The 25,325-nt window shown below is 48.4% G+C and overlaps 1 protein-coding gene across 1 annotated transcript in view; it reads left to right on the top strand.

Moving 5' to 3' along the window:
- The first annotated feature begins 713 nt into the window (after positions 1 to 713).
- PTGFRN (prostaglandin F2 receptor inhibitor) overlaps positions 714 to 25,325 on the top strand; it is an 83,461-nt gene continuing 58,849 nt past the window's right edge. The window contains exon 1 of the mRNA XM_068960557.1: positions 714 to 762. Within this exon, the coding sequence (XP_068816658.1) occupies positions 714 to 762 (49 nt within the window). The remainder of the gene's footprint in view (positions 763 to 25,325) is intronic.

Raw genomic sequence — 25,325 nt, 5'->3', positions numbered from 1 at the left:
TCATCTCTTTCAGTTCTATCTGGATAATATTTAGCCAAGTCCTAGCGGCTGGTTGGTGGGTGCTTCGTTCGGGACGAGTCGGTGACCGTGCGGGGAGTTAGCTGAGGGACCCAGAGGCCCACGTGGGGACTCCAGAGTGGTGGGACGCGGGGTGGCTAGGAATGGCGCTCAAGCGATGGGATTTCCAGACGAGTCTTTCCAAGGCCAACTTTTAAAGGTCGGAGGAAAGTTTGTGGCGGGGCGGGGGCCCCGAGGGGGGAGAGCTGGGTGGGCTCCGACGCCTCCTCCCCTTTAAGCGGGTGGTCCCAGCGCTGCCTCCGTTACCTGGAGCGGGGAGGGGCTTGGGAAAGTTTGTGTTTGTTGCTGGCAAAGCGCCGGATGGGAGGCGCGGGCGGGCGGGTGCTGCGGTTCTCCCCTCCTGCTTTCGGGAAGCGGTCGGGGCTGCAAGCTTGGCTCGGCGGGGCGGCCTTGGCGCCCGGCTCCCGGTGCCCGGCCGGCTGGAGGAGGCGGGCAGAGGCGGGCGTGAGCGGAGCGGAGCGAGGGGCGCACGTCGGCCCCAGCGCTGGGATTTCTCGGCTCGCGAGGAGAGCGGAGCAGGCGCGCGGCCCAGGCGGAGGAGCGCTGACTCTGGAGCAGCCGGAGCTGGAGGAGGAGGAGGAGGAGAGGCGGCGGGGAAGGAGGAGGAGGGGGAGAGTCGCTCCCGCCCGGCGAGCATGGGGCGCCTGGCGCCGAGGCCGCTGCTGCTGGCGCTCCTGTCGCTGGGTGAGTGCGCGCGGGGCCCGGTGAGGCGCAGGGGGCTCGGCCGGGCGCGGGGGGACTGGCGGGGCGCGGCTGCCGCGCGCGGCCTGGAGCGCCAACGGGGCCGGGGCCGCTCCCGGGAGACCTGGCCGGGGTCCGCGGGAGGCAGGGCCCGGCTGGGGAGAGGGCGCGGGGCCGCCCGGAGCCGGGCGCGGGGTGCGAGTCGCCGTCCTGTAGGCCGAGCCTCGCCCCCATGTGCGGGGGGGAGTGGCCCGCGGCCGGCTTCCCCCGGCCCTCCCTACCTGTTAGTCGCCAGCTGCCGGCTCACCTTGAACTCCCGGCCCGGAGGGTGCCTGCGGTCCCGGCCCTAGTCCCGGGCTTGCGAGCGGAAATCTGCGGCTTTCATCTGCCCCGCCATGGCCGAGAGCGGCAGAACCGCGCTCCGCACACCCTACCCCGCGCCCAGCTGCCTTTCCAGGGAAGCGAGAGGATCCACCAACTTCCTTCTCCGAAGGTCACCGGGTGGCCCCGAGCGCTACAGTCAGAATGGGTGTGCGGGGCCCTCCGTTGTGTTAGCTGTAACTAGCTTTTCTGCCTTAGTCTTCTCCTTCAGCGCTTGTAGAAGCTGCCTCGCTGCATATTTGCACACAAAGACCTGGGTGCCTTGGCTTCTTCAACTTTTCCTACCTGTTACTTTTCTCCCTTAATGTCCCCTGTCTTGCACACTCTCTAAAACCTCGGTGCCTCCTGATCATTTGACCCAGCGCCCTCCACCCAACCCAAGGAATCTTTGGTGTTTCCCCCCCCACCCCGCCCCCATCTTCCATAGACACAGACACCATCTTCACCTCGTATAATGTGGTTATATTAGTATAACCAAGTGGTTATCAGCCACAGAAATCATCTGCTTAATAAGTGCCCACCGTGGATCAGGGAGGCTGACTCTTAAAAGCTGTACTTGAAGCCTTTAGTCAGCGTCAACCAGAACAGAAGGAATCCTGTGACCTGCGCGGGGATTTTCTTCCTCACCCCTGGAGATGGCAGAACTGAATCTTTTATAAAGCCACACAGTGTGTGGTGTCTATCCTAGCCAGGCCCCAGCTGCACACAGGCTAAGTGACTACACTGCACTTACGGTCAGAGGGTCCCAGTGGAGGCCTTCCATTGCCACTCCCAGCCTGGCATCGGGTCTCACACTGTCCCCACCCCTGTGACTCCTGCCGCTGGTGGGGGCCAGCCTTTCTAGCTGCTACTGTGTTTTCTTCCTTCCCCTCTGAGGGGTTTTCTGGAACTTCCTCCCTAGGAGAGCTCACCCAGCCACCACATTGCTTTAGATGCCACCAGGTGCAGAAAGCTTGCACGTCTTTCACTTGATTTTGTGGCATCTGTTCTGTGCTCTCAGATCTTAGTGCTTTTATTCTCTTCCTTTCACTCTGGGACCCTTGTAGGTTTTCCCTCTGTTGCACACTGCTGGTGATAGTCTACACCCTTTACATAATTGGCTGATGGGTCTGGGTCAGGCAGGGCCACGGCCCCTGGTTGCACTGATTGTACACTGCTCAACTCTAGGAACAACTCTAGGAGCTGCTGTCACTTTCTGCCTGTGTGAATGGCCCTCCCTAGAGTTTTGTGATTCACAACCCTTGCACTAGTTAAGTGGGTGCGGCCAGGTAGAAATTTGAAAAGAATGTCTTTGAGTAACTATGGTAAGAGGAAAAGAGAGAAAGGGCAAAGAGAGACTAACAAAAGCAAAACCGGAAGTGGGGAAAGCCCGGCTTGGGGTAGCTTTGAGGTATACCAGTGCACCCTGCCTGGCTGGACGTGTCATGTCACCTATGCAGCGGGAATGTCTCTGGTGTCACCAGTGAATGCCTTGTCCCCTAACAGTTACTGAACTTCATGTTTATGTAATAACTCTGCCATACCGAATCTCACTTGGTGTGGCTTCGGTTTGACCTCCCAGATGCCCTCCCTGTGATACTCTATGCTGTACTGATTCCTGCCACCTAGTATGTTGATAAGCTAGATCATCTTTCCTCTTGTATTGCAACCTGGGCATAATCTTACTGTCCCTCTCTTTGACCTCCACATTCGCTCTGTCACTTTTCCTATGGTGCAGACTCCAGCATCTTCTGTTCTTCCTTATCTAAAGCTACTGTCCTAGCCCCAGTTCTGACAGCTCCCCACACAGATCTGACATCTTCCTGTTTGACTTTTCCCACCAGCCTCCCTTCGGATTGTTTTTGGAGGTGCCACCTTAATTCCATGATCCCTTATGATTTTCTTCTGAGGATGTTCTGCCCCTTGTATTCTCTTCCTTGCTACTTCTCTCTGAGTAGGGCCTTTCTCATTCTAAGGAACTTGTTTGCTACCCTTTACATTGAATGTATGTAGACCTTCTGGTCTTTCCATTTCTCATGGCCTGGAAAAGTGTCTCCTTCTTCTTCCCTCTTACCTATTTCCTTTCCCCCTTAAAACTGCTTCCTCCATAAAGCTTCTCTAAATGAGTCTACCTATAATGATCACAGCAGAACACACTCAGCTTCAGGTTTTCACTTCCATGGCCTATGTCTCATCCATCTGTATATATAGCCTTTCTTGAATCCCCACTGTGGCAATAAGAGTGTCCCAGACAAATGACCGAGACATAGCGTCTCACTGAGTGGTCAGTTGGGGTGGGCAGACAGTTAATAATAAAAGCTAACTACAAGCCAGAATGACATACCTGACATAGAAACCAGGTGCTGGTAGGAAGCAAGGAAGAGGAAGATTAATTTTGACTTGGGATTGAGGTTGATTTTGCTGAAGAGGTGACATTTGAGCTGAGCCTTGAGGATAATTAGTATTTTGAGAGAAAGGATGGGAGAGGCTTCCAGGCTCTGGGGAAAGGCATCCAGCGTGGATAAGTGGAAGGACATGGTTCATTCAGAAAGGGCATGGAAGTTCCATGAAACTGGAGGAGGGCAGAGGATACACTAGGAGGGCAAATTGGAAAAGTGGGTCTGGGTTGGATTCTCAAAGCTGTTCCTGCAGTGCTGAAGTCCTTGCCATTTGGATGGGCTTGTTGGCCTTGTGGGTGCTGCTGCACAACTGTGCTTCTCCCATCAGAGTACTTATTTATCTCACTGTGTGATTTTTCCTGCTCTAAATCCCCACTCTGATTATATCCCATGAGGCAGGGACCAGGTTGGTATTGTTCACTGTAGTATTCCTCATACTGGGTGTCCAGCACAGAGTAGGTGTTTGGTAAATCCTGGCTGCCTGGATGAAGGCATGTATATATCATTTTATCTGTGGGTTATGGTCTGCCATTGCAGATTCGCAGTGTGAGATTGAGACAGCATGGTGATGTGTTTGAGGAGGTCAGTCCTAGTGTGCAGCAGGAATTAGAGAGTGGGAGGTATGAAGACTGTGGAGGGGGATTAAGATACTCTCTCTTCATGTGCATCTTTTTAAAAAAAGTTGCAAACCTATCAAAATAGTTTCTAAACAACAAAAACATTGTATCTGTTTTAAAATCCAAATTTCATAGATGGGTACTGTATTATCCTATTGGGTAGGCGGAATTGTTCTCACAAATAGACTGAAATCACAGTGGTTCAAACAACAGAAGTGTCTTTCCTAGCCGTTCCTGGGGGGCCGGGGAGTGGGTTGGAGGTGTTTCCAGTGAAACGGTTGGGTGGGACTGCTGTTTCACATGGGCATTCTGAACTCCCAGGCTGATGGTGGTTTTGCTGTCTTCAGCCAGTAGTTTCTAAGTTCACCTGGGTTGTCATCATCCCCTTTCCAGCCCCGTAAATAGGGGGCTTCCCAGGTGGCTCAGTGGTAAAGAATCCGCCTGCCAATGTGGGAGACACTGGAGATGCAGGTTTGATCCCTGGGTCAGGAAGATCCCCCGGAGTAGGAAATGACAACCCACTCCAGTATTCTTGTCTGGAAAATCCCCTGGACAGAGGACCCTGTCAGGCTGCAGTCCATAGGGTTGCAGAGAGTCAGACACAACTGAGTGACTGAGCGCGTAGCACAAAGGGAAAAGAGCATGGAGGGGGCTATCTAGAGGCTTCCTGGGCTAAGCTCGGAAGTGGCTCCTACCACTTCTGCATACACTTCGTGGCAGAGGATTTGATCTAGGCCACACTAGCTGCCAGGGAGGCTGGGAAATGCAGAGGAAGCTGGTAGCAGTGTGCTGACCACTGTGGAAGACGAGAAGAACAGATCTGGGGGACAGCTGGCTGTCTCAGTGTCACTTATAAAGAATATGAGGTAAAAGGATGAATGTGCCCACCCTCCCGCTGCCCAGGTATAGCCACTCATATATAATGTACATGTGTCCATATACTAAATATTGTGTTTGATTTATATATATATACTTTTATTTTTTTATGGCTGTGCTGGCTTTTTGTTGCTGTAGGAGTGCTTTCTCTAGCTGTGGCGAGTGGGCAGGCTACTCTTGGTTGTGATGTACAGGCTGCTCAGTACGGTGGCTTCTCTTGTGGAGCCTGGGCTGTAGGGCACATGGCATCGGTAGTTAGGGCTACTGAGCACAGTCTCAATAGTAGTGGCGCACGAGCTTAGTTGCTCTATGGCATGTGGGATCCTCCTAGGTCAAGGATCAAACGTGTGTCTCCTGCGTTGGTAGGTGGCTTCTTTACCAGTGAGCCATCAGGGAAGCCCTGTTTGGCCTTTTTTCATAGCTTCTGCACAGAGTTCCACTCAGATCAGGCACAGAGTAATAATAGCTGCTATTTATAACATGCATACCAAGCATCAGACTATTGAATTCTCCTGGCAACAGTTTGAGAAAGGTACTGCTATTTTCTCCATGTTACAGATGAGGAAACTGCCAGCCAGAAAAGTTAAATAACTTGTCTGGATTCCTACAGCTGATCCATGGTTGAGCCAGGATTTGACCGCAGGACCCAAATTTGGTCTCTGCCGAGCTAGGATTGACTGAGGTACGCCATCATCTTAGGCTGTGTACCCTGCAAGATTAGTTTAAGTGAAAAAGGATGCAAGTGGTTTGAAAGCAAAAGTGCAGTTACAAAGAGGAAGGTCTGGGGTGAGTGCAGGATTCCTGAAGGGAGGGGCCGTGTCAGGATGCACCTGAGAGATGTGGCAGCTTTGTAATCCCTAAGGCATCGCCACCCTGCTCTGAGGATACGGACCAAACTACAGCTTCCTCCAGAAAGCGCTGGAGGAGAAAGGCTGGCGGGAGGAACACCAGTCAATCCGTCCAGCTCCACGGTCTTTGAAGTGCTGTGGCCTTCAGAGAGTCCTCAGCTCTCATTTTAGCCTTGTTAACAGAATTCCTGTATCTGCCAAGCTGATGAATGCCTGCCCTGGCTATAATTATTCTTATTAGCCTGCCGAATAGGAACTCTAGTCATCAGCAATCATTCCTTACAAGGCAGTCGGGCTAGTCGGCATGTATAGGGCTACTTTGTTGCTGTGCCGAGCTGCCGAGTTGATTTCTACCCCGTAGACTCAATGTACATTTCCACACTGGCGCTGTGTCTCACAGTTGAAGAAGGTGTGTGCTTATCTGTCAGTGTACGTCTGTGTCTCACTTTATCAAATGAAGTTGGGGAAAGCTGTCAGGGCAGTTCATAGCTGTTTGGTTTAATTGCCTTGGTTCCTTAAAGGCAAGGTAGCAAGGCCATTTGACGCTCTGCTTTGGGAAAATAACTTGAACTGGCAGAAAATTCGTCATAATTTATCTTCTGGAAAAGGCAAAGTGCTGTAGTTGGCACACCGAGTGCTTTTTAGATCTTGGAATATTTTCCTCCATACCAACTGTAGTCTTTGTGTAGCAACAGAATTAGACCCAGTAGCTAACGCTCTCATGGACCGACAGTGTAATTTCCAGGATCTAGAGATACTGGCACTGTGGGCAGATTTGTGTTCTTCGAAGTGTTGATTTCCCCCCAACACTCACAGTGTGTTCGTACTGGCTTATGCGGTCGCTAAGCAGCTGGATTCAAGTTTAAATATGATGTTCTGGGACCTCAACTGCATCCTACTTTGCACTATTATAAGTGGTTGAATGTGAAGGCGTTGACATCCCTCAGGATGTTGCAGGGCCTTGGAGAAACAGTGTTTGGCTTAGAGTTGCTCTTGTCTAGGATGAATTTGCCTTAGAACTGTGAAGAACAGCATTGTACATAAGGGTTCGGGGGACTTTATGAGTGCTACCTTGGAATCCTAATGAAATAGAGGCAGCAATGCAGACAGATGGGTTACTTCTCAGACCTTAAAAGTGACAGCAGGACTTTCCTGGTGGTCCACTGGTTAAGAATCCGCCTGCCAATGCAGGAGAGATGAGTCCATCCCTGGTCCAGGAAGATTCCACATGCTGCGGAGCAACTGGGTCCGCGTGCCACCACTACTAAGACTGTTTTCTAGAGTCCAAGGGCCACAATTGCTGAAGTCCGTGTTCCGCAACAAGAGGAGCCTCCGCGATGAGAAGCAGAAGCATCACAACTAGAGAGTAGCTCACAAGCTGCAACGAAGATCCGGCACAGCCAGAAATAATAATTTTAAAAAAGTGATACCGAGCCAAGAACATCCTTATAATGGTTCTTCCTTGTTGTTACTTAGGGTTAGACTGGACCAAACTTCCCTGCTTGTGGGTCATGCTAAGGGACCCACATGGGAAGCTTCAAGTGGGTTGTAGGTGTATCATGACACTGACACCCTCAGCCCCTGGAACTCACAGGTCAGAGCTGCCTCAAAACCAGAAGCCCTGTCTACCCTGACAGCCATAGAGCCAGTACCGTTTCCTGTATGTGCTGTGATCAGATGAGGTTGGCTGTTCTCCCTCTTACCTGGGGGAGAGCCTTGCAGCCCCTGAGCCCCAGTCTGGCCTTGGGATGAGTACTTTCAAGATGGAAGATGAGAAGCTAAGTGACATGGCATGTCACTCATTGGTTTATTTAGCGAATATTGAGAGAGTACCTCCAGCTCCAGGCCAAGCATTGTTCTCAGCTCTGGGGATGCTGCATCGGACAGAGCCAACTCAGCTCTGCCCTCCAAGGGTGGGACAGGATGGATTCAATGTGTGGCTGGTGGTGTCCCCAGAAAGTGCAGCACCACCTGCACTGGATAATAGAGGCAAGGGTCAAGGGCGAGTTCATGGGAATACCTGTAGCAAGGGGACAGGAAATGGGAGGGAGAGTTCTCGAAGGAGTAGTCCCAGGGAGGAGAACCAGGAGATCACTGTCAGAAGCCAAGCAGAGGTGGGTGCTGTAGATTTGTTAAAGGACAAATGGTCAGTGGGCTTCCCAGTGGCTCAGTGGTAAAGAATTGCCTGCCAGCGGGGGAGTCACGGGTTCATTCCCTGATCTGGGAAGATCCCACATGCCGTGGAGCAGCTAAGCCCACTTGCCACAACTGTGGAGCCTGTGCTCTAGAGTCCGGGAACGAAAAACTACTGACGCCCACGTACCCTGGAACCCATGCTCTGTAACAAGAGAAGCCTCCACAATGAGAAGGCTGCGCTTTGCAACGAAGAGCAGCCCCCCACCCCCACACCCCCCGCTCACTGCAACTAGAGAAAGCCATACAGCAATGCAGACCCAGCACAGCCACAAATAAATAAAATATATATATGTATATGGGCTTCCCTGGTAGCTCAGCTGGTAAAGAATCTGCCTGCAATGCGGGAGGGAGACCTGGATTCAATCCCTGGGTTGGGAAGATCCCCTGGAGGAGGGCATGGCAACCCCCTCCAGTATTCTTGCCTGGAGAATCCCCATGGACAGAGGAGCCTGGAAGACTACAGTCCATGGGGTCGCAAAGAGTTGGACACGAGTAAGTGACCGAGCACTGCACAACATATACACGGACAGAATGCTCAAGTGCTGCAGGAAACCAGAGAGATAGAGAAGCCTTAGCTTTGGACCGTGTGGAGAGGATGGAAATGAGAAGGTGGTGGGGACGGGGCGGGAGCCGCAAGATGTGGGGCGCCTAGTTTCTGCAATGCTTGCAGCCTGCTTAGCCCTGAGAGCGGCCGCAGAGTCCCCAGACGTGTAAGCTAGAGGTCACTATGTGTTCCCTTCCATTCTCTGTGTACATTTGTAAAAGTTTGTCTCGTGTCCCACTGTGTGTCCTCGTCCACGCTGACTGGTGGAATTAACCTCTCTGACAGCTGCTTTGAGGCCTTCAGCTTTTAGTTGGAATCTCCAGCACGGAGATTTGGGGTCAGTTTTATAATGCATCTTTCTCCCATCTTCATCAGCTAAGATTTCAATAATTTGTATTACAAATAAACACATTACTTGTGTGCTTCTAAGCTACTTCTGCTCTTCAAAGTCACTTAGGGAGAGAAAAAAAAACAGGACTTAGGCTTTGGAATCAGCCTTCCATTGGAATCCTGCCCTCCAGCAGTGGTTTCTGAGCCTCATTTTCTACACGTGTAAAAAGGCACTAATACCTCTCTTGCAGGTTTGTCATGAAGACAAAATAATATGTCTAGGAAAATACACACATTAAACTTCATGTATGTAAATCCTTGGGCTTCCCTGGTGGCTCAGATGGTAAAGAATCTGCATACCAACGCAGGAGATGTGGGTTCGATCCCTGGGTGGGAAAGATCCCCTGGAAAAGAAAATGGCAGCCCACTCCAGTATTCTTGCCTGGAGACTCCCATGGAGAGAGGAGCCTGGAGGGCTACAGTCCACTGCAAAAGAATCAGACACAACTTAGGGACCAAAACGACAACAAGAACATATTAATCCCTAGAACTTTACTACTCAAAGTGGGGTCTGGGGACCAAGAGTGTCAACAGCTCCTGAGAAAAATCTCAGGACCTGGTCCAGTCTGCTGAATTCGAGTCTGTGGTTTAACCATATCCCTAAGGGATTCAAATGAGGGATTTAGAGGGATTCAAATTCTCTAAATTTTGAGATAGCCTTATCTGGAAGAGTGCTTGACACATGGGCTGTTTGGTGGCCTGGACATCCCTGGTGAACTCTGAGGCAAAGGCCGTGGTCAGAGCATCAGACCACAAGGGGGAGTATGGGTGTATGGGATGGGGTGGGCTCTGTGGGAATGAAGGAGGTGGTCAGTTAGCCATGAAAGAAGGAGGCACTTAGCCTGGTCTCCTGACCTTCTCTACCAGGTTCAGCAGCAGAGGAGCAAGACAGGGACATGGTGTGATCTCTCCATGAGAGGAGGGTGCAGGAATTCGTAAAAAGTCCTGATAGCATCACGGAAACAATTGGCCAAGGGGTCCAGGTGGGACTGGCAGCTGACAGGCTGGAAGGCCTGGTGAATCACAGAAGGTTTGAGGGCCTGGGGGACAAGATGAAGGTGAAAAATGGAGATTCCGAGGTCCAAGGGTGTGAGTGGGCCAGGAAGGTAGGAGGTGAGGGTTGGAGGAGGTAACTTCTGAGTCCAGGGTCTCAAAAATGCAAATCTGAGGGGCAGTAGGCCTGGTGGGTAGTAGCCAAAGTCTTCACCTCTCACATCATTTTGGCCAGTTTATATCTAACATCTGATTGGGTTGGGCTGAATGGATTAAGAGACAAAGGTGTGAGGTTTTAGAAGCATTAGTCCCAAGTATTGTAGGGACAAAGTCAACGTATGAGGAAGATGAATGGGCGTTGGGAGCAGGTGTGCTGGGGAGGAACCAACATTCGGATGAGGGTTATTCTTCCTCAAGAAATTCCTTCCTTACATGTATATATATGGCTGAGTCCCTTTGCTGTCCACCTGAAACTATTACAACATTGTTAATCGGCTCTGTGCTGTGCTGTGCTGTGCTTAGTCGCTTAGTCCGAACCTTTGTGACTCCATGGACTTAGCCCGCCAGGCTCCTCTGTCCATGGGGATTCTCCAGGCAAGAATCCTGGAGTGGGTTGCCATGCCCTCCTCCAGGGGATCTTCCCAACCCAGGGATTGAACCCAGGTCTCCTGCATTGCAGGTGGATTCTTTGCCACCTGAGCTACTAGGGAAGCCCATTAATCGGCTCTACTCCAATACAAAATTTAAAAAAAAAAAAAAAGAAGAAATTTCTTCCTACCGTTTATATAGCACTTATTTTGTGCCAGGCACTATATTTTCCATTTATTAACTTCTTCAGTAGGCCTCATAACCCATTATTGTTAAGTCGCTCAGTCGTGTCTGACTCTTTTTGACCCCATGGAGTGTAGCACGCCAGGCTTCCCTGTCCTCCACTGTCTCCTGGTGTTTGCTCAGGCTCATGTCCATTGAGTTGATAATGCCATCCAACCATCTTATCCTCTGTTGCCCCCCTTCTCCTCCTGCTCTCAAATCTTTCCCAATATCAGGGTCTTTTAACCCAATGGGGTGGGTATATAACCCGATGGGGTAGGAATTATTATGACCTCCATTTGATAGAAGAGAAAACTGAGTCACAGAGAGGTGAAGTAACTTACTCAAAGTCACACAGTAAGTGGGTGAGCTGCTGTGGTTCAAGCCCAGACGGCCTGGCTCCAGGGTCTGGGCTCATCACCGTGGCACACTGTTCCCCCTCTCTGTCTTAGTCCAGATACTCAGTCAAACACATGTTTGAAAACACAGAAAGGAATTGATGCAGTTAAGATGTGACAACATTTGTGTCCTCGTCTTTTAAAACAGGAGGCTGGGATTCTGGCCCTTGATCTTCCACTCACTGGTTTTGTGACCTTGAACAAGTTGATGAATAGCTCTCAGCTTCTGTAAAGTAAGAGGCTGGGCTAGGTGATTGCAAGGCCTCGGTTCATCTCCAGAATTCTTTGAGTTCACGCTGACCCTTGCTGTGGGCCAGGTGGGCTGTTTGGTCCAGCCCTGGGTCCTCGCCCGTCTTTCCCACCGCTCCTGTCTGCGGCCTGGGCCTTTTATCTCTCACCTGCCTGGCACCTCTCCACAGCGGGGCTGTGGTGCCTCGGAGGGCTTGGGAACTGTTTGCTGTTTGTCACTGCTGCAGCCGCTAGGTCCTCCTAGCCCTGAAACTGGGCTCTCTCCTCATAGTGCTCTAGGCTACTGAGATGTCCCTACCATGGGCCATCTGCGGTTCCCAGTGGACCTCTGGGAAGAGCCACAGAAACAGTAAAACTGATGAAGGTTTCTAGATGGCAGTTTGTTGCTTAGTTGCTAAGTCCCCATGGACTGCAGCACACCAGGCTTCCCTGTCCTCCGTCATCTCCCAGAGTTTGCTCAAACTCATGTCTATTGAGTTGGTGATGCCATCCAACCACCTCATCCCCTGTTGCCCTCTTCTCCTTTTGCCTTCATTCATTCCCAGCAAACTGTTCCTTATTACTGATTTTATGTGTGTGTGTAAGTTTTGTTGAGGACCTCAGCCACAAGTAAGTTTCAGTTGAGGAATATGTGTTTTCTTCCCCATTTAGAACTGACCTTGAGTCAGTAGATGGTTATGCACCACTGGTTTTCCTTTTCCTGACTCCCCCAAACCACAGCAAGAAGAGACACAGACACCTTTTGCTGGGTCCAAATGTTGACACTGCTTTGGAGTTTTCCACACTCCTGTAGAGTATGAGAGTTGAAATTCCAACATCTCCAATCCATAGCCTTACTTGGCTGAGCAATGTGTTCTAAAGTTTGTGGACTTTCTTCCTTTTCAGCGTGTTAGTCTGATAGGGGGAAGATGCAAATGATGTTGGCTACAATAGCAATGAAAAGGCTACATTATCACAAACTTCATATTGTTGGTAGGAGCTTGTGTTACGACCTCAGTCCTCACTGCAGGCTGGCTGTTGCCCAGACCTCCTGGCTACTCTGAGGTGCACCTGTGGATGGTGGTGTTGACCCATGTCCTGGATGTGGGTCTTTCTGAGGCTCATCAAGGACCCTCATCAAGCTTCCCAGGTGGTGCTTGTGGTAAAGAACCTGCCTGCCAATGCAGGAGACATAAGAAATGTGAGTTCAATCCCTGAGTCGGGAAGATTCCCTGGAGAAGGGCATGGCAACCCAATCCAGCATTGTTGCCTGGAGAATCCCATGGACAAAGGAGCCTGGTGGGCTGCAGTCCATTGGGTTGCACAGAGTTGGACATGACTGAAGCAAGGACCCTCTGGGAGTGAATTCTCCACTGTGTTTGAAGTGGCTTGCTGTCATGAGCTATCCTGGAGGCAAAGCAGAGGATAGTGCTTTATAAATGCACTGTCCCTCTAGGATGTCCTCAGAACAGAATGTTAGCTGGTTTAATGTCTGTCCTGCATGCTGCTACTTGGCTTATGCTGTGGTGAGGAGTTAAAAAGAGCAAAACCAAACCACTTTCGGCACAGCTTTTCATCTTTCCATTTTCTGAAGGCTGGCACACCCAAATGTTTTCTTATTTATTAGAGGGCATTATAGTCCATCATCTTTGATTGGGAAAGCCATGCAGGAAGTTCCAACTGAAGACCATAGAGCCCAGCCCAGAGCCTGGCACATGACAGGCGCTTGGTCACATTGGTCAAGTGAACACAGTTGTGAATAAATACATTGTGCCCAACTGTTAATATACAACACTCCTGCTTTTTCTTACGGCCTTATTTTTTTTCATACTTCAGCAGCATTTCGGGACTCTTTACTATGTTTCTGGTCTTCCCTGGTGGCTCAGATGATAAAGAATCTGCCTGCGATGCAGGAGACCTGGGTTCAGTCCCTGGGTTGGGCAGATCCCCTGGAGAAGGCAATGGCTACCCATTTTAGTATTCTTGCCTGGGCAATTCCATGGACAGAAGAGCCTGGTGGGCATGGGGTTGCAAAGAACTGGACACAACTGAATGGCCAGCACTATCATGTTTCTGACACTGTGAAAATGACACAGGAATTAGGAAGTAGAGTCCAAAGTGGAAACTGAACCAGGTACAGCTGAACAGCAGGAATGGATTATGGGTGCTTTTTAAAAATCTTGAGTGGATGGATTACTGGACAGCTGTGCATATGGGGCTGTCACAATTACAGGGATCAGACCAAGGCCGGGAGCTGCTTTATCATAAAGCTCCATGGAGCAGGTGGGTCTGGAAAGCTGTTTGAGCCAAGAGCAGGAAAAAGCTTTCCAGGTGAGAAAATGACCGGCGCAGCATCTCAGATATGGGGAGCAAATCAGCGTGTGCGCGTGGTGTTCTGTTTGGGGATTAGCTGACTTAAGGTGGAACAGGAAAACAGACCTCAGGGGTTGTGGGAATTAAACTCTGGGGCCAGGAGGTTGGTAGAGGGGAGGAACGGGAGCAGTCACCCTGATAGGTGTCAGCAGCATTTTTGGTGCTCCCAGAGCAGCTAAGAACCCACATACATGAGGCTGGCAAGGTCCACTGGGGCCCACAGGAAGCTAGTCTGCTAAATTAAGGTGGTAAGTCAGGCCATAGTCTTATTTTTGGTTGTTTCTTATGAGGAAAACTGCTCATAAAACAATTGCCGATGTTCCCCTTAGGTAGTGTATCAGAGCATTTCTTCAAAGGACTGTCGCCTGATAAGAGACACAGATAAGTTTCAGAGGAAGGATGGGAAGTTAGAGATGGCTTTCTCTGGGACCAAGGTTAATGCAATCATGTGGTCTATTCATCAGAGTCCCACTTTAATAACAGTTTATCCCACAAACTAGTTCTTTCTGAACATCAATATGAGTCCCAGAAAGCTTAGTGTTGAACCTGGCTTCTAAGTACCTGGGGATGGTGCTTCTGTTGCTGGGTCTGTGGCGTGTCCCAGAGGCAGGAGGTGGTATACACTGCCCAACTGTACCTTCAGGATCCACAGACCTAATGGGAATTATCCCACAGCACTGTGGTCCTAAGAAAATGGCACTGGTAAGACAAGCTCTGTGTTCTCTCTGGTGTGTTCACTGACAGTGTTTTAAGTCTCAGAACAAAGAAGCATATAATCAAATTTAGAAGAAATTTTATTTGGCTGTGCTGGGTTTTAGTTGCACCAGGCAGGATCTTTAGTTGTGGTATGTGGGATGTGGTTCCCTGACCAGGGATTGAACCTGGGCCCCCTGCATTGGGATGATGGAGTCTTAGCCACTGGATGACAAGGGAAGACTTCCCAAACATCCCTCATTTCATGCCCTTAGAAACAGCTGTATAATCTGTGCACACATTGCCCCTGTTATGTTTATAAATTGTCTTGGAGTTACACTGTTTGTTTGATTCTTTGGAGCCCGGTTCAAGCCTCATGCCCTGGGAGTGGTGAGCATGCATCCTGACCCAGGGGAAGACTGCCTGTAACGTAGGCATGCAGCTGCGTCCTCTCCTGTGTCCTGGGCTCTTACTGGCCCCATTCCTTCAGAGCGCAGCCGGAAATTTATAATGATCTGCTTACTAGGTTGAGTGTCTGTCTCACCCCAGACTACAAGCACCATAAAAGCGGGGCCAGGTCTGTTTCTGTTTACTCCAGTGTCTTAGGACTTGAGTCTTTGAATGATTAAATTATGTATTTAGGAAATGTGTATATATCTCATATACATATATATATACTACATATGACATGTACAAAGAATATATGAGATATATGTATAAAATTTGTATTGTGGGCCTTAAGTCACTAAGGGGATGGAGCTTATCTATGTGTCCTCAGTATCTTTATCTTCCGTTTGTGTATTTTACTGTTTTTTTTTTTTTGTTGTTACTACCATAGCATTTTCAAAGTAATTGCCGGTAACAGGTTTGTAGGGTTGGGTCAGTTCAGTTCAGTTCAGTCGCTCAGTCGTGTCCAACTCTTTGCAACTCCATGAATCTTTTGAACTGTGGTGTTGGAGAAGACTATTGAAAGTCCCTTGGACTTCAAGAAGATCCAGCCAATCCATTCTGAAGGAGATCAGCCCTGGGATTTCTTTGGAAGGAATGATGCTAAAGCTGAAGCTCCAGTACTTTGGCCACCTCATGCAAAGAGTTGACTCACTGGAAAAGACTCTGATGCTGGCAGGGATTGGGGGCAGAAGGAGAAGGGGACGACAGAGGATGAGATGGCTGGATGGCATCACCGACTCGATGGACATGAGTCTGGGTGAACTCCGGGAGATGGTGATGGACAGGGAGGCCTGGCGTGCTGCGATTCATGGGGTCGCAAAGAGTCGGACACGACTGAGCGGGGTTGGGTAGGGGAGGAAGAAAATGGAGTCCACCCACAAAGAGGAAGAGGTGAGAAGAAAGTCCTCTTTCTTCCTCGTCTTTCTCAGTTTTTCCCCTTGCAGCTCCTGTAGAAGACACATGATTCATGTGTTCTCACTATCATCTCTACACTCACTCTGGCCTTTGTGGGACTGACACAGCCTCTCCCATCCCTGACTGGCATCTGCTTCTTCCTAGGCTTCATCTTAGTTGCTCACAGAGTGGGGAAGCACTTTTGTTCAGTTCCAGTACAGGTTTCAAGGGCCTGGTGGCTGGGTTAGTCCAAACCACATACTGCCTCCTTGCCACCACTGTTCTCATAGATGGCAAGCTCTGGGCACATCTGCAGGAAGGGGCAGTGGGGCTGCTGCCTGTAGCATGTGTTGACCTGGCTTGTGACGACTTCTTATTACCTACCCTGTGCCAGGCATTAGACCTGAGCTCTGGGGATATATAAGGACGTAGTCACAGACCCTCAACTCCTGTAGCTGCCGGTCTCATGTGGAGGCCTGACATATACAGAAGAAGAGAGGTGGCCTGGAAGAAGTGTCCAAGGGGATTTCCCTGGCGGGTCCTGCAGTTAAGACTCTGTGCTTCCACTGCAGGGGGCACGGGTTTGACCCCTGGATGGGGAACTAAGATCCTGCAAGCAGTGTAGTGCAGCCAAAATAAAAAGTGTCTAAGGATTGTTAGGGAAAAAATGCTACAACTTCAAAAAAAAGGGAGAGTGTTCTGGGCTAATTTGGACAGAGGTGCTCTTGCAGAAAAGGTGGGACAGCGGACATAATCCTTTACACCTGCTTGTATCACTACCTGTATCCTCTCTACCTGTACAGAATATGCATTTTTTAGGTTTTAGTGCCATGCCTGGATTGGGAATATTTTGTGAGGATCCGGAGCATCCAGGTCATTGGCTTCTCTGGCCCCAAAGAAGAGTGAAAATAAAACTGATGTGGCAGATTTGGGGGTTTAGATTATTGAGATGATACCACTTCCTGAGTGATCACTTCCTGGGTGCTGAGAACTGGCTTCTTTTTTGAAATGTATTTATTTTAATTAGAGGATAATTACTTTAAAAGTAAACTGGTCTTGCCTGAAGAAAACCTTTTGGTGGCTTGATTTGGGGATAAGTTGTAGGGGCTTCAGAAGGAAAGGGTTGAGACAGGAGAGAAAATCCTAAGATTGGAAAGAGCCTGGAATGTCACCTGAAGGAGTTTAAGCCTGAGCTCACGCACAAACATGCATACACACATATATATGTGTAACTGACTCACTCTGCTGTGCACCAGCACACGTTCACTGTGAGTGAACGTCTATTTTTTACTAGTTCTGCCTGCCCTAAGTCCCTTGTGTCCTTTATTTACTTGATACTTTAAAAGGTTCTCCTTGTTGGAGGACTCATCTCCTTTTCTCTTTCTCTTTTTATTGGGGTATAGTTAATTTATACTGTGTTAGTTTCTGTGTTGTGCTGGTCTGTGCTTAGTCGCTCAGTTGTGTCCGACTCTTTGTGACCCTATGGACGATAGCCCACTGGGCTCCTCTGTCCATGGGGTTTCTCCAGGCAGAATACTGGAGTGGGTTGCCATGCCCTCCTCCAGTGGATCTTCCCAACCCAGGGATCAACCCAGGTCTCCTGTATTGCAGATGGACTCTTTACCATCTAAGCCACCAGGGAAGCCTGTGTTAGTTTCTGGTGCACAGCAGAGTGATTCAGTTATGCATATATATGTGTGTACACATGTGTGTGCATGAGCTCAGTCACTTCAGTCCCATCTGACTCTTTGCAACCCTATGGACTGTAGCCCACAAGGCTCTTTTGTCCCTGGGATTCTCCAGGCAAAAACACTGGATGGGTTGCCATGCCCTCCTCCAGCGCATCTTCCTGACCCAGGGATCAAACCTGAGTCTCCTGTGTTTCCTGCACTGCAGGCAGATTCTTTACCCCTGAGCCACCGGGGAAGCCCAAGTACACATATATGTACACATGTATGTGTGTGTACATATATATATATTCTTTTTCAGGTTCTTTTTCATTATAGATTCTTATAGGATATTGAATATAGTTCCCTGTGCTATACAATGGGACCTTGTTGTTTAACTATTTTATATATAGTAGTTTGTATCCACTAATTCCAGACTCCTAATTTATCCCTCCCCACCCCTGCCCTGAGATTTTCTATCAATCTGCCACATTGTTCCAACACCCTTGACGTTGACACTTGGCCGGGTGTTGACTCACCTGATGATGTGGTTCTGCACCCAGCAGGTGTGCAGTAAAGAACTGCTGAATGAAGGAATGAGATATCAGATCGATGGAGTCCAGGCCTGTTCCTTAAATGGCATGTGAACTCAGAGTCATTTTCAAGTCAGTCTACCACACTGCACCCCTCTCTGGGCCTCTCCACCACCCATGGCATCTGGTGGTGTGTCTGTAAATATCAAGGATAGGCTTAAGCCTTGCTGGGGGAGAGGGATGGACAAGACAAAGGAAGAGCAGAAAATGGGAAACGGTAAAATCAGGAAGGAGAGGACACAGCTGCCCAAGGAAAGGAGCAAGGGAGAATTTTACCAACAGTTGTCCCAGGTGCATTCGCGCCCAGATGCATGTTTAAACTCACGTGACTCTCCCATTCTCTATAAACTTGAGACTGCAAGGAGGACCAGGTGTTCACACACAACTTGGCAGGCTCTGTTGGCCTGTTTGAACACAGGGAGGATTGAAAATGGCTGAGTAGTAAGGGGTGCAGGGCAGTGCTGAGGCCTCTAGCAGCTGTTAATTTTACAGAATGTTCTAAAATAATCCTTTTGGGTAGATCTTGCCTCAGCTCTTTCTGTCTCTGGTCCTTGGACAGAGAACTGTTTCAATCACGTCATGTTGTGTTATTTCGGTTACCCACCAGTAAGGATTGTCTCAAAGTGCTTTCTGTGTCTTTGTGTGCTTTGGTCACCTAACTTCTCCGGACCTCAGTTTCCTGATTTAATCCTCTCAAGGTTGGGTATTAAATCATGTGGACAGGATTTGCTAACTGTAAAGCCATGCTATAAATGTAAGGTGGTTTCTGTCAATTACTGAGTTCTTGAGGGCAAAGCTTTCTGCTCGATACTTGGCTTATGTATCAGGGCTCCATCAGAGGAGCAGAGCCGCTGTGAATATTATGGAATAAGACATCTAGTAGAGGAATTAGACTGTACAGGTTTGGGAGGAGCTGGGTAAATGAAGGTCAGGGAAATGAAAAGGGGTCAGGGAAAAGCCAGCTCTCCTAAGCACTGGTAGCGGTGGACATGTTGAAGCTGGCCGAGGAATGGAGAAGCCAGGCAGAGTAGGACCATGAAGAGAGGGAATGGTCTGACATAAGAGTTTATGCAAAGACAATTGCTTCTTCATAGCTTCTAGCTGGCGGTCCTGGAGCCACTTTGGTCAGTAAAGATAACATTCGGGAAGAAAATCAGAGCAGAAAGAAGAGCAAGAACAGGCTAGAACCCACTGACACCTGCGCATCTGTCTCTAGCTTCCTTGAACCTTGATGACCCCCGGAGCATTATGGCTCCTGCTTCCTTTCTGCTCCCAAATCTTGCATGTACTCACCTCCCTTTTGTCCAGCTCTAACCTGGAACTAAAATGGGCTGGAATGGGTGAATTTAACTCAGATGATCATTATATCTACTACTGCGGGCAGGAATCCCTCAGAAGAAATGGAGTAGCCATCATGGTCAACAAAAGAGTCCGAAATGCAGTACTTGGATGCAATCTCAAAAACGACAGAATGATCTCTGTTCGTCTCCAAGGCAAACCATTCAATATCACAGTTACCCAAGTCTATGCCCCAACCAGTAACGCTGAAGAAGCTGAAGTTGAACGGTTCTATGAAGACCTACAAGACCTTTTAGAACTAACACCCCAAAAAAATGTCCTTTTCATTATAGGGGACTGGAATGCAAAAGTAGGAAGTCAAGAAACACCTGGAGTAACAGGCAAATTTGGCCTTGGAATGCAGAATGAAGCAGGGCAAAGACTAATAGAGTTTTGCCAGGAAAATGCACTGGTCATAGCAAACACCCTCTTCCAACAACACAAGAGAAGACTCTACACATGGACATCACCAGATGGTCAACACCGAAATCAGATTGATTATATTCTTTGCAGCCAAAGATGGAGAAGCTCTATTTGGTCAACAAAAACAAGACCAGGAACTGACTGTGGCTCAGATCATGAACTCCTTATACCAAATTCAGACTTAAACTGAAGAAAGTAGGGAAAACCACTAGACCATTCAGGTATGACCTAAATCAAATCCCTTATGATTATACAGTGGAAGTGAGAAATAGATTTAAGGGTCTAGATCTGATAGATAGAGTGCCTGATGAACTAGGGAATGAGGTTCATGACATTGTACAGGAGACAGGGATCAAGACCATCCCCATGGAAAAGAAATGCAACAAAGCAAAATGGCTGTCTGGGGAGGCCTTACAAATACCTGTGAAAAGAAGAGAAGCGAAAAGTAAAGGAGAAAAGGAAAGATATAAGCATCTGAATGCAGAGTTCCAAAGAATAGCAAGAAGAGATAAGAAAGCCTTCTTCAGCGATCAATGGAGGAAAAGAAATAGAGGAAAAGAACAGAATGGGAAAGACTAGAGATCTCTTCAAGAAAATTAGAGATACCAAGGGAACATTTCATGCAAAGATGGGCTCGATAAAGGACAGAAATGGTATGGACCTAACAGAAGCAGAAGATATTAAGAAGAGGTGGCAAGAATACACAAGAACTGTACAAAAAAGATCTTCATGACCCAGATAATCACGATGATGTGATCACTCATCTAGAGCCAGACATCCTGAAATGTGAAGTCAAGTGGGTCTTAGAAAGCATCACTACGAACAAAGCTAGTGGAGGTGATCGCATTCCAGTTGAGCTATTTCAAATCCTGAAAGATGATGCTGTGAAAGTGCTACACTCAATATGCCAGCAAATTTGGAAAACTCAGCAGTGGCCACAGGACTGGAAAAGGTCAGTTTTCATTCCAGTCCCAAAGAAAGGCAATGCCAAAGAATATTCAAATCACCATACAATTGCACTCATCTCACATGCTAGTCAAGTAATGTTCAAAATTCTCCAAGCCAGGCTTCAGCAATACATGAACCGTGAGCTTCCTGATGTTCAAGCTGGTTTTAGAAAAGGCAGAGGAACCAGAGATCAAATTGCCAACATCTCCTGGATCATCGAAAAAGCAAGAGAGTTCCAGAAAAACATCTATTTCTGCTTTATTGACTATGCCAAAGCCTTTGACTGTGTGGAACACAATAAACTGTAGAAAATTGTTCAAGAGATGGGAATACCAGACCACCTGACCTGCCTCTAGAGAAATCTGTATGCAGGTCAGGAAGCAACCGTTAGAACTGGACATGGAACAACAGACTGGTTCCAAATAGGACAAGGAGTACATCAAGGCTGTATATTGTCACCCTGCTTATTTAACTTCTGTGCAGAGTACATCATGAGAAACGCTGGACTGGAAGAAACACAAGCTGAAATCAAGATTGCTGAGAGAAATATCAATAACCTCAGATATGCGGATGACACCACCCTTATGGCAGAAAGTGAAGAGGAGCTAAAAAGCCTCTTGATGAAAGTGAAAGAGGAGAGTGAATAAGTTGGCTTAAAGCTCAACATTCAGAAAATGAAGATCATGGCATCTGGTCCCATCACTTCATGGGAAATAGATGGGGAAACAGTGGAAACAGTGTCAGACTTTGTTTTTTGGGGCTCCAAAATCACTGCAGATGGTGACTGCAGCCATGAAATTAAAAGACGCTTATTCCTTGGAAGAAAAGTTATGACCAACCTAGATAGCATATTCAAAAGCAGAGACATTACTTTGCCGACTAAGGTCCGTCTAGTGAAGGCTATGGTTTTTCCAGTAGTCAGGTACGGATGTGAGAGTTGGACTGTGAAGAAAGCTGAGTGCCAAAGAATTGATGCTTTTGAGCTGTGGTGTTGGAGATGACTCTTGAGAGTCCCTTGGACTGCAAGGAGATCCAACCAGTCCATTCTGAAGGAGATCAGCCCTGGGATTTCTTTGATGCTAAAGCTGAAGCTCCAGTACTTTGGCCACCTCATGCGAAGAGTTGACTCATTGGAAAAGACTCTGATGCTGGGAGGGATTGGGGGCAGGAGGAGAAGGGGATGACAGAGGATGAGATGGCCGGATGGCAGCACTGACTCGATGGACGTGAATCTGAGTGAACTCCGGGAGTTGGTAATGGACAGGGAGGCCTGGCGTGCTGCGATTCATGGGGTCGCAAAGAGTCGGACACGACTGAGCAACTGAACTGAACTGAACCTGGAACTGCACAGGAAGGAGGACTCTTGGAGGTGTAGTTCCATGTAACCATATTGACTCAGGACAAACCTGCACCGTGTCCTAATGCAGAATTAAGGATTTGGGGTGACTCTGGCCTTTCAGGATCTCTCAAAGGCCACATTGCTGGAGTGATGTCATGATTACATGGTCTGGGGTTTCCCTGGTAAGAAATTCACTTAGTTAATGATCCAGTCTTAAAGTGACTTGCAGCTGTGTTCTTCATTTGCATCTCCTGTCTTCCTTGCCTTTCCTACTTGTAGTGCTGGAGGGAATGGTTATCTCAGCAGCCAAAGCTATGGAAAGTTGCACTGACTGAAGAGCCTGTCAATTCCCAGGGAGCGTGAAGTCTGTTTTAAAGTTTTGTTTATTCATCTGTGGCTGCTCTGGGTCTTTGTTGCTGCACATGGGCTTCCTCTAGTTGCAGAGAGCACTCTACTCGCAGTGCCAAGGCTTCTCATGTGGTGCCTTCTCTTGCTGTGGAGCACAGTTTCTAGGGCATGTATAGTTGTGGCTCAGAGGCTTTGTTGCCTCTCAGCATGTGAGATCTTCCAAGATCAGGGATTGAATCCATGTTCCTGCATTGGCAGGCAGATTCTTAACCACTGAACCATCAGGAAAGTCCCAAGCATGAAATCTTTCTACCGTCTAGTTCCTGTTTGACCTGGAGAAACACATACTTACTCTTTCTCCTCTTCCATTACGAAGACTAAAAGAAGATTTGCAGATGCGAATGATTGCAGACTAGAGCCAGAAACTGTCGTGTAAACGCTAAGTGAGAACACAGTTTAGATCCCTGTACCACCCTTCTTCGAGGTTTCCTGGGTGGCTCAGTGGTAAAGAATCTGCCTGCCACACAGGAGACACCAGAGATTTGGGTTTGATCCCTGGATCAGGAAGATCTCCTGGAGAAGGAAATGGCAACCCACTCCAGTATTCTTGCCTGGGAAATCGCATGGACAGAGGAGCCTGGTGGGCTAGAGTCCTTGGGGTCACAAAGAGTCAGAATGATAGCTCCGCCCTTCTTCACTCCTGTGGTCTGTTGGTCATATGGCCCCTTCCTCGTGTTTCTGCAGCCATCTCAGGTCAGTGAGGGCCAAGGAAATGCCTTCTATGGTCACCTTAACCCCTAAGAAAATAACACATTTTATGAGATTTAATGGCCATACCTGGACCTTGTCATCATTCAGAATTCTTTGACCTTTTTGATTGTCCATGCTGATATTTCCCTCTGTGACCAAAATTGCTTCTCTTTACTCCTCACAAGTTTCCTCATATGTGTTGAACCTACTCTTCATCCTCACTGTGATTCCCTGATCTTGAAAATTCCTTTTTCTTCAATCCACTTTGAGTTCATGAGCTCTTATCCTGGTGGTCAGCGTGTCAGCTGTGAGCTTGTTAACATCCTAAGGACCCTCTGCCTCATTTCTTTGCCAGTTCTCATATCATGGTTGAGTAACCCACATCAACCATAGTCTCTAAGTCTAAGCTTTCAGTTCAGTTCAGTTCAGTTCAGTCGCTGAGTCGTGTCTGACTCTCTGCGACCCCATGAACTGCAGCACGCCAGGCCTCCCTGTCCATCACCAACTCCCGGAGTTCACCCAAACTCATGTCCATCGAGTCAGTGATGCCATCCAGCTGTCTAAGCTTTATCATCTTGCAAAATCTTAAATCCTGCCCACCTCATTTTCTTACCAACTAGGGCATCTTTAGTACATCTCAGTTAACCTTGTAATAATTTTGTGATGGTTTGCCATTATATTCCTTCTAATTCTTATTCTAAACCTGTCCACAGTCTCCAGGATCTAATCCCTTTTCTACTACTTCTCTGTGACACTGGAGACCAGCCTAAGGCTCCTCAAGCTTTTTTTTGCCTCAAAACCTTGCTGTATTTTTACCCATCCTTTTCTCCTAAATTCTGCAAAAAGTAAGGACCCTGTCTTTGGCTCTCTTCTCCTCTGTATGTATGCAGCGTATCTGTATGTGACTCCCATGTCACTTGTGGCTTTGAATACCATCTATGTGCTGAAGACTCTTCAGTGATTGTCTCTGGTTGGACCTTCCCCCTGAGCTTCAGACATATGTACCCATTGCCTACTCCACTGCTCCCCTCAGTTCAGTTCAGTTCAGTTGCTCAGTCGTGTCCGACTCTTTGCAACCCCATGAATCAATCGCAGCACCCCAGGCCTCCCTGTCCATCACCATCTCCTGGAGTTCACCCAGACTCACGTCCATCGATACAGTGATGCCATCCAGCCATTTCATCCTCTGTCGTCCCCTTCTCCTCCTGCCCCCAATCCCTCTCAGCATCAGAGTCTTTTCCAATGAGTCAACTCTTCACATGAGGTGGCCAAAGTACTGGAGTTTCAGCTTCAGCATCATTCCCTCCAAAGAAATCCCAGGGCTGATCTCCTTCAGAATGGACTGGTTGGATCTCCCTACTCATGTCCAATAAGCATCTCAAGCTTAAAAGGGCTGGAGAAGAGCTCTAGTCTTGTCTGATATGAATTCCTTCCTGTCAGTTACTTTCCCATCTCAGTGAATGGCTTCACCATGAACGCATATGCCCCAGCCAGAGCCTGTACCACCCCTATTCCTGTCTTCCTCATTCTCCACACTCAAAATAGCAGTGCATCTTTTTATTTTATTTATAAAACATGTTTTGGATCTGACTACTCCTGAGAGTCACCAGTACTACAAGCTGAGGCCCAGCATCCATCATCTTTTGCTTGATTTACCATAACTTCTTCCATTCCGGCATCGTTACATCCAAGTTAGCCCCACTGTTGTCCGTCTTTCACAGAGCAGCCGGGGTGGACTTTCTATGATAAAGTCAGCTTTTTCGTTCCCTAGTTTATGTGCTTCCTGTTTCAGCCAGAGTCCAAGGCCTCTGCCCCCTTGTTCATTATAATCCAACCACGCTGGTCTGTTTTTCTACCCCTCGAATACTCCAGGCTTGCTCCAGTCTTGGTGTTTTTGTATTCGCTGGTCTCTGCCTGGAGCAGTCTTACCCCGGAGTTTGGGCCCTGCCTCCTCCTTATTCAGGTCTGCAATCACTGGTGACCTCAGATGAGACTTTCCTGACCACACTGGCTAAAAGCAGCCCTTCACCGTCCCCATCCCCAGTCACCAGCACATCAGCCTGTTTTATCTTGATAGCATTTGTCAGCCCT

This window comes from Capricornis sumatraensis, chromosome 2 (assembly GCF_032405125.1).
Source record: "Capricornis sumatraensis isolate serow.1 chromosome 2, serow.2, whole genome shotgun sequence".
Lineage (NCBI taxonomy): Eukaryota > Metazoa > Chordata > Mammalia > Artiodactyla > Bovidae > Capricornis > Capricornis sumatraensis.
Note: the sequence above shows the minus strand (reverse complement) of the source record. Positions and strands in the feature narration are given on the sequence as shown.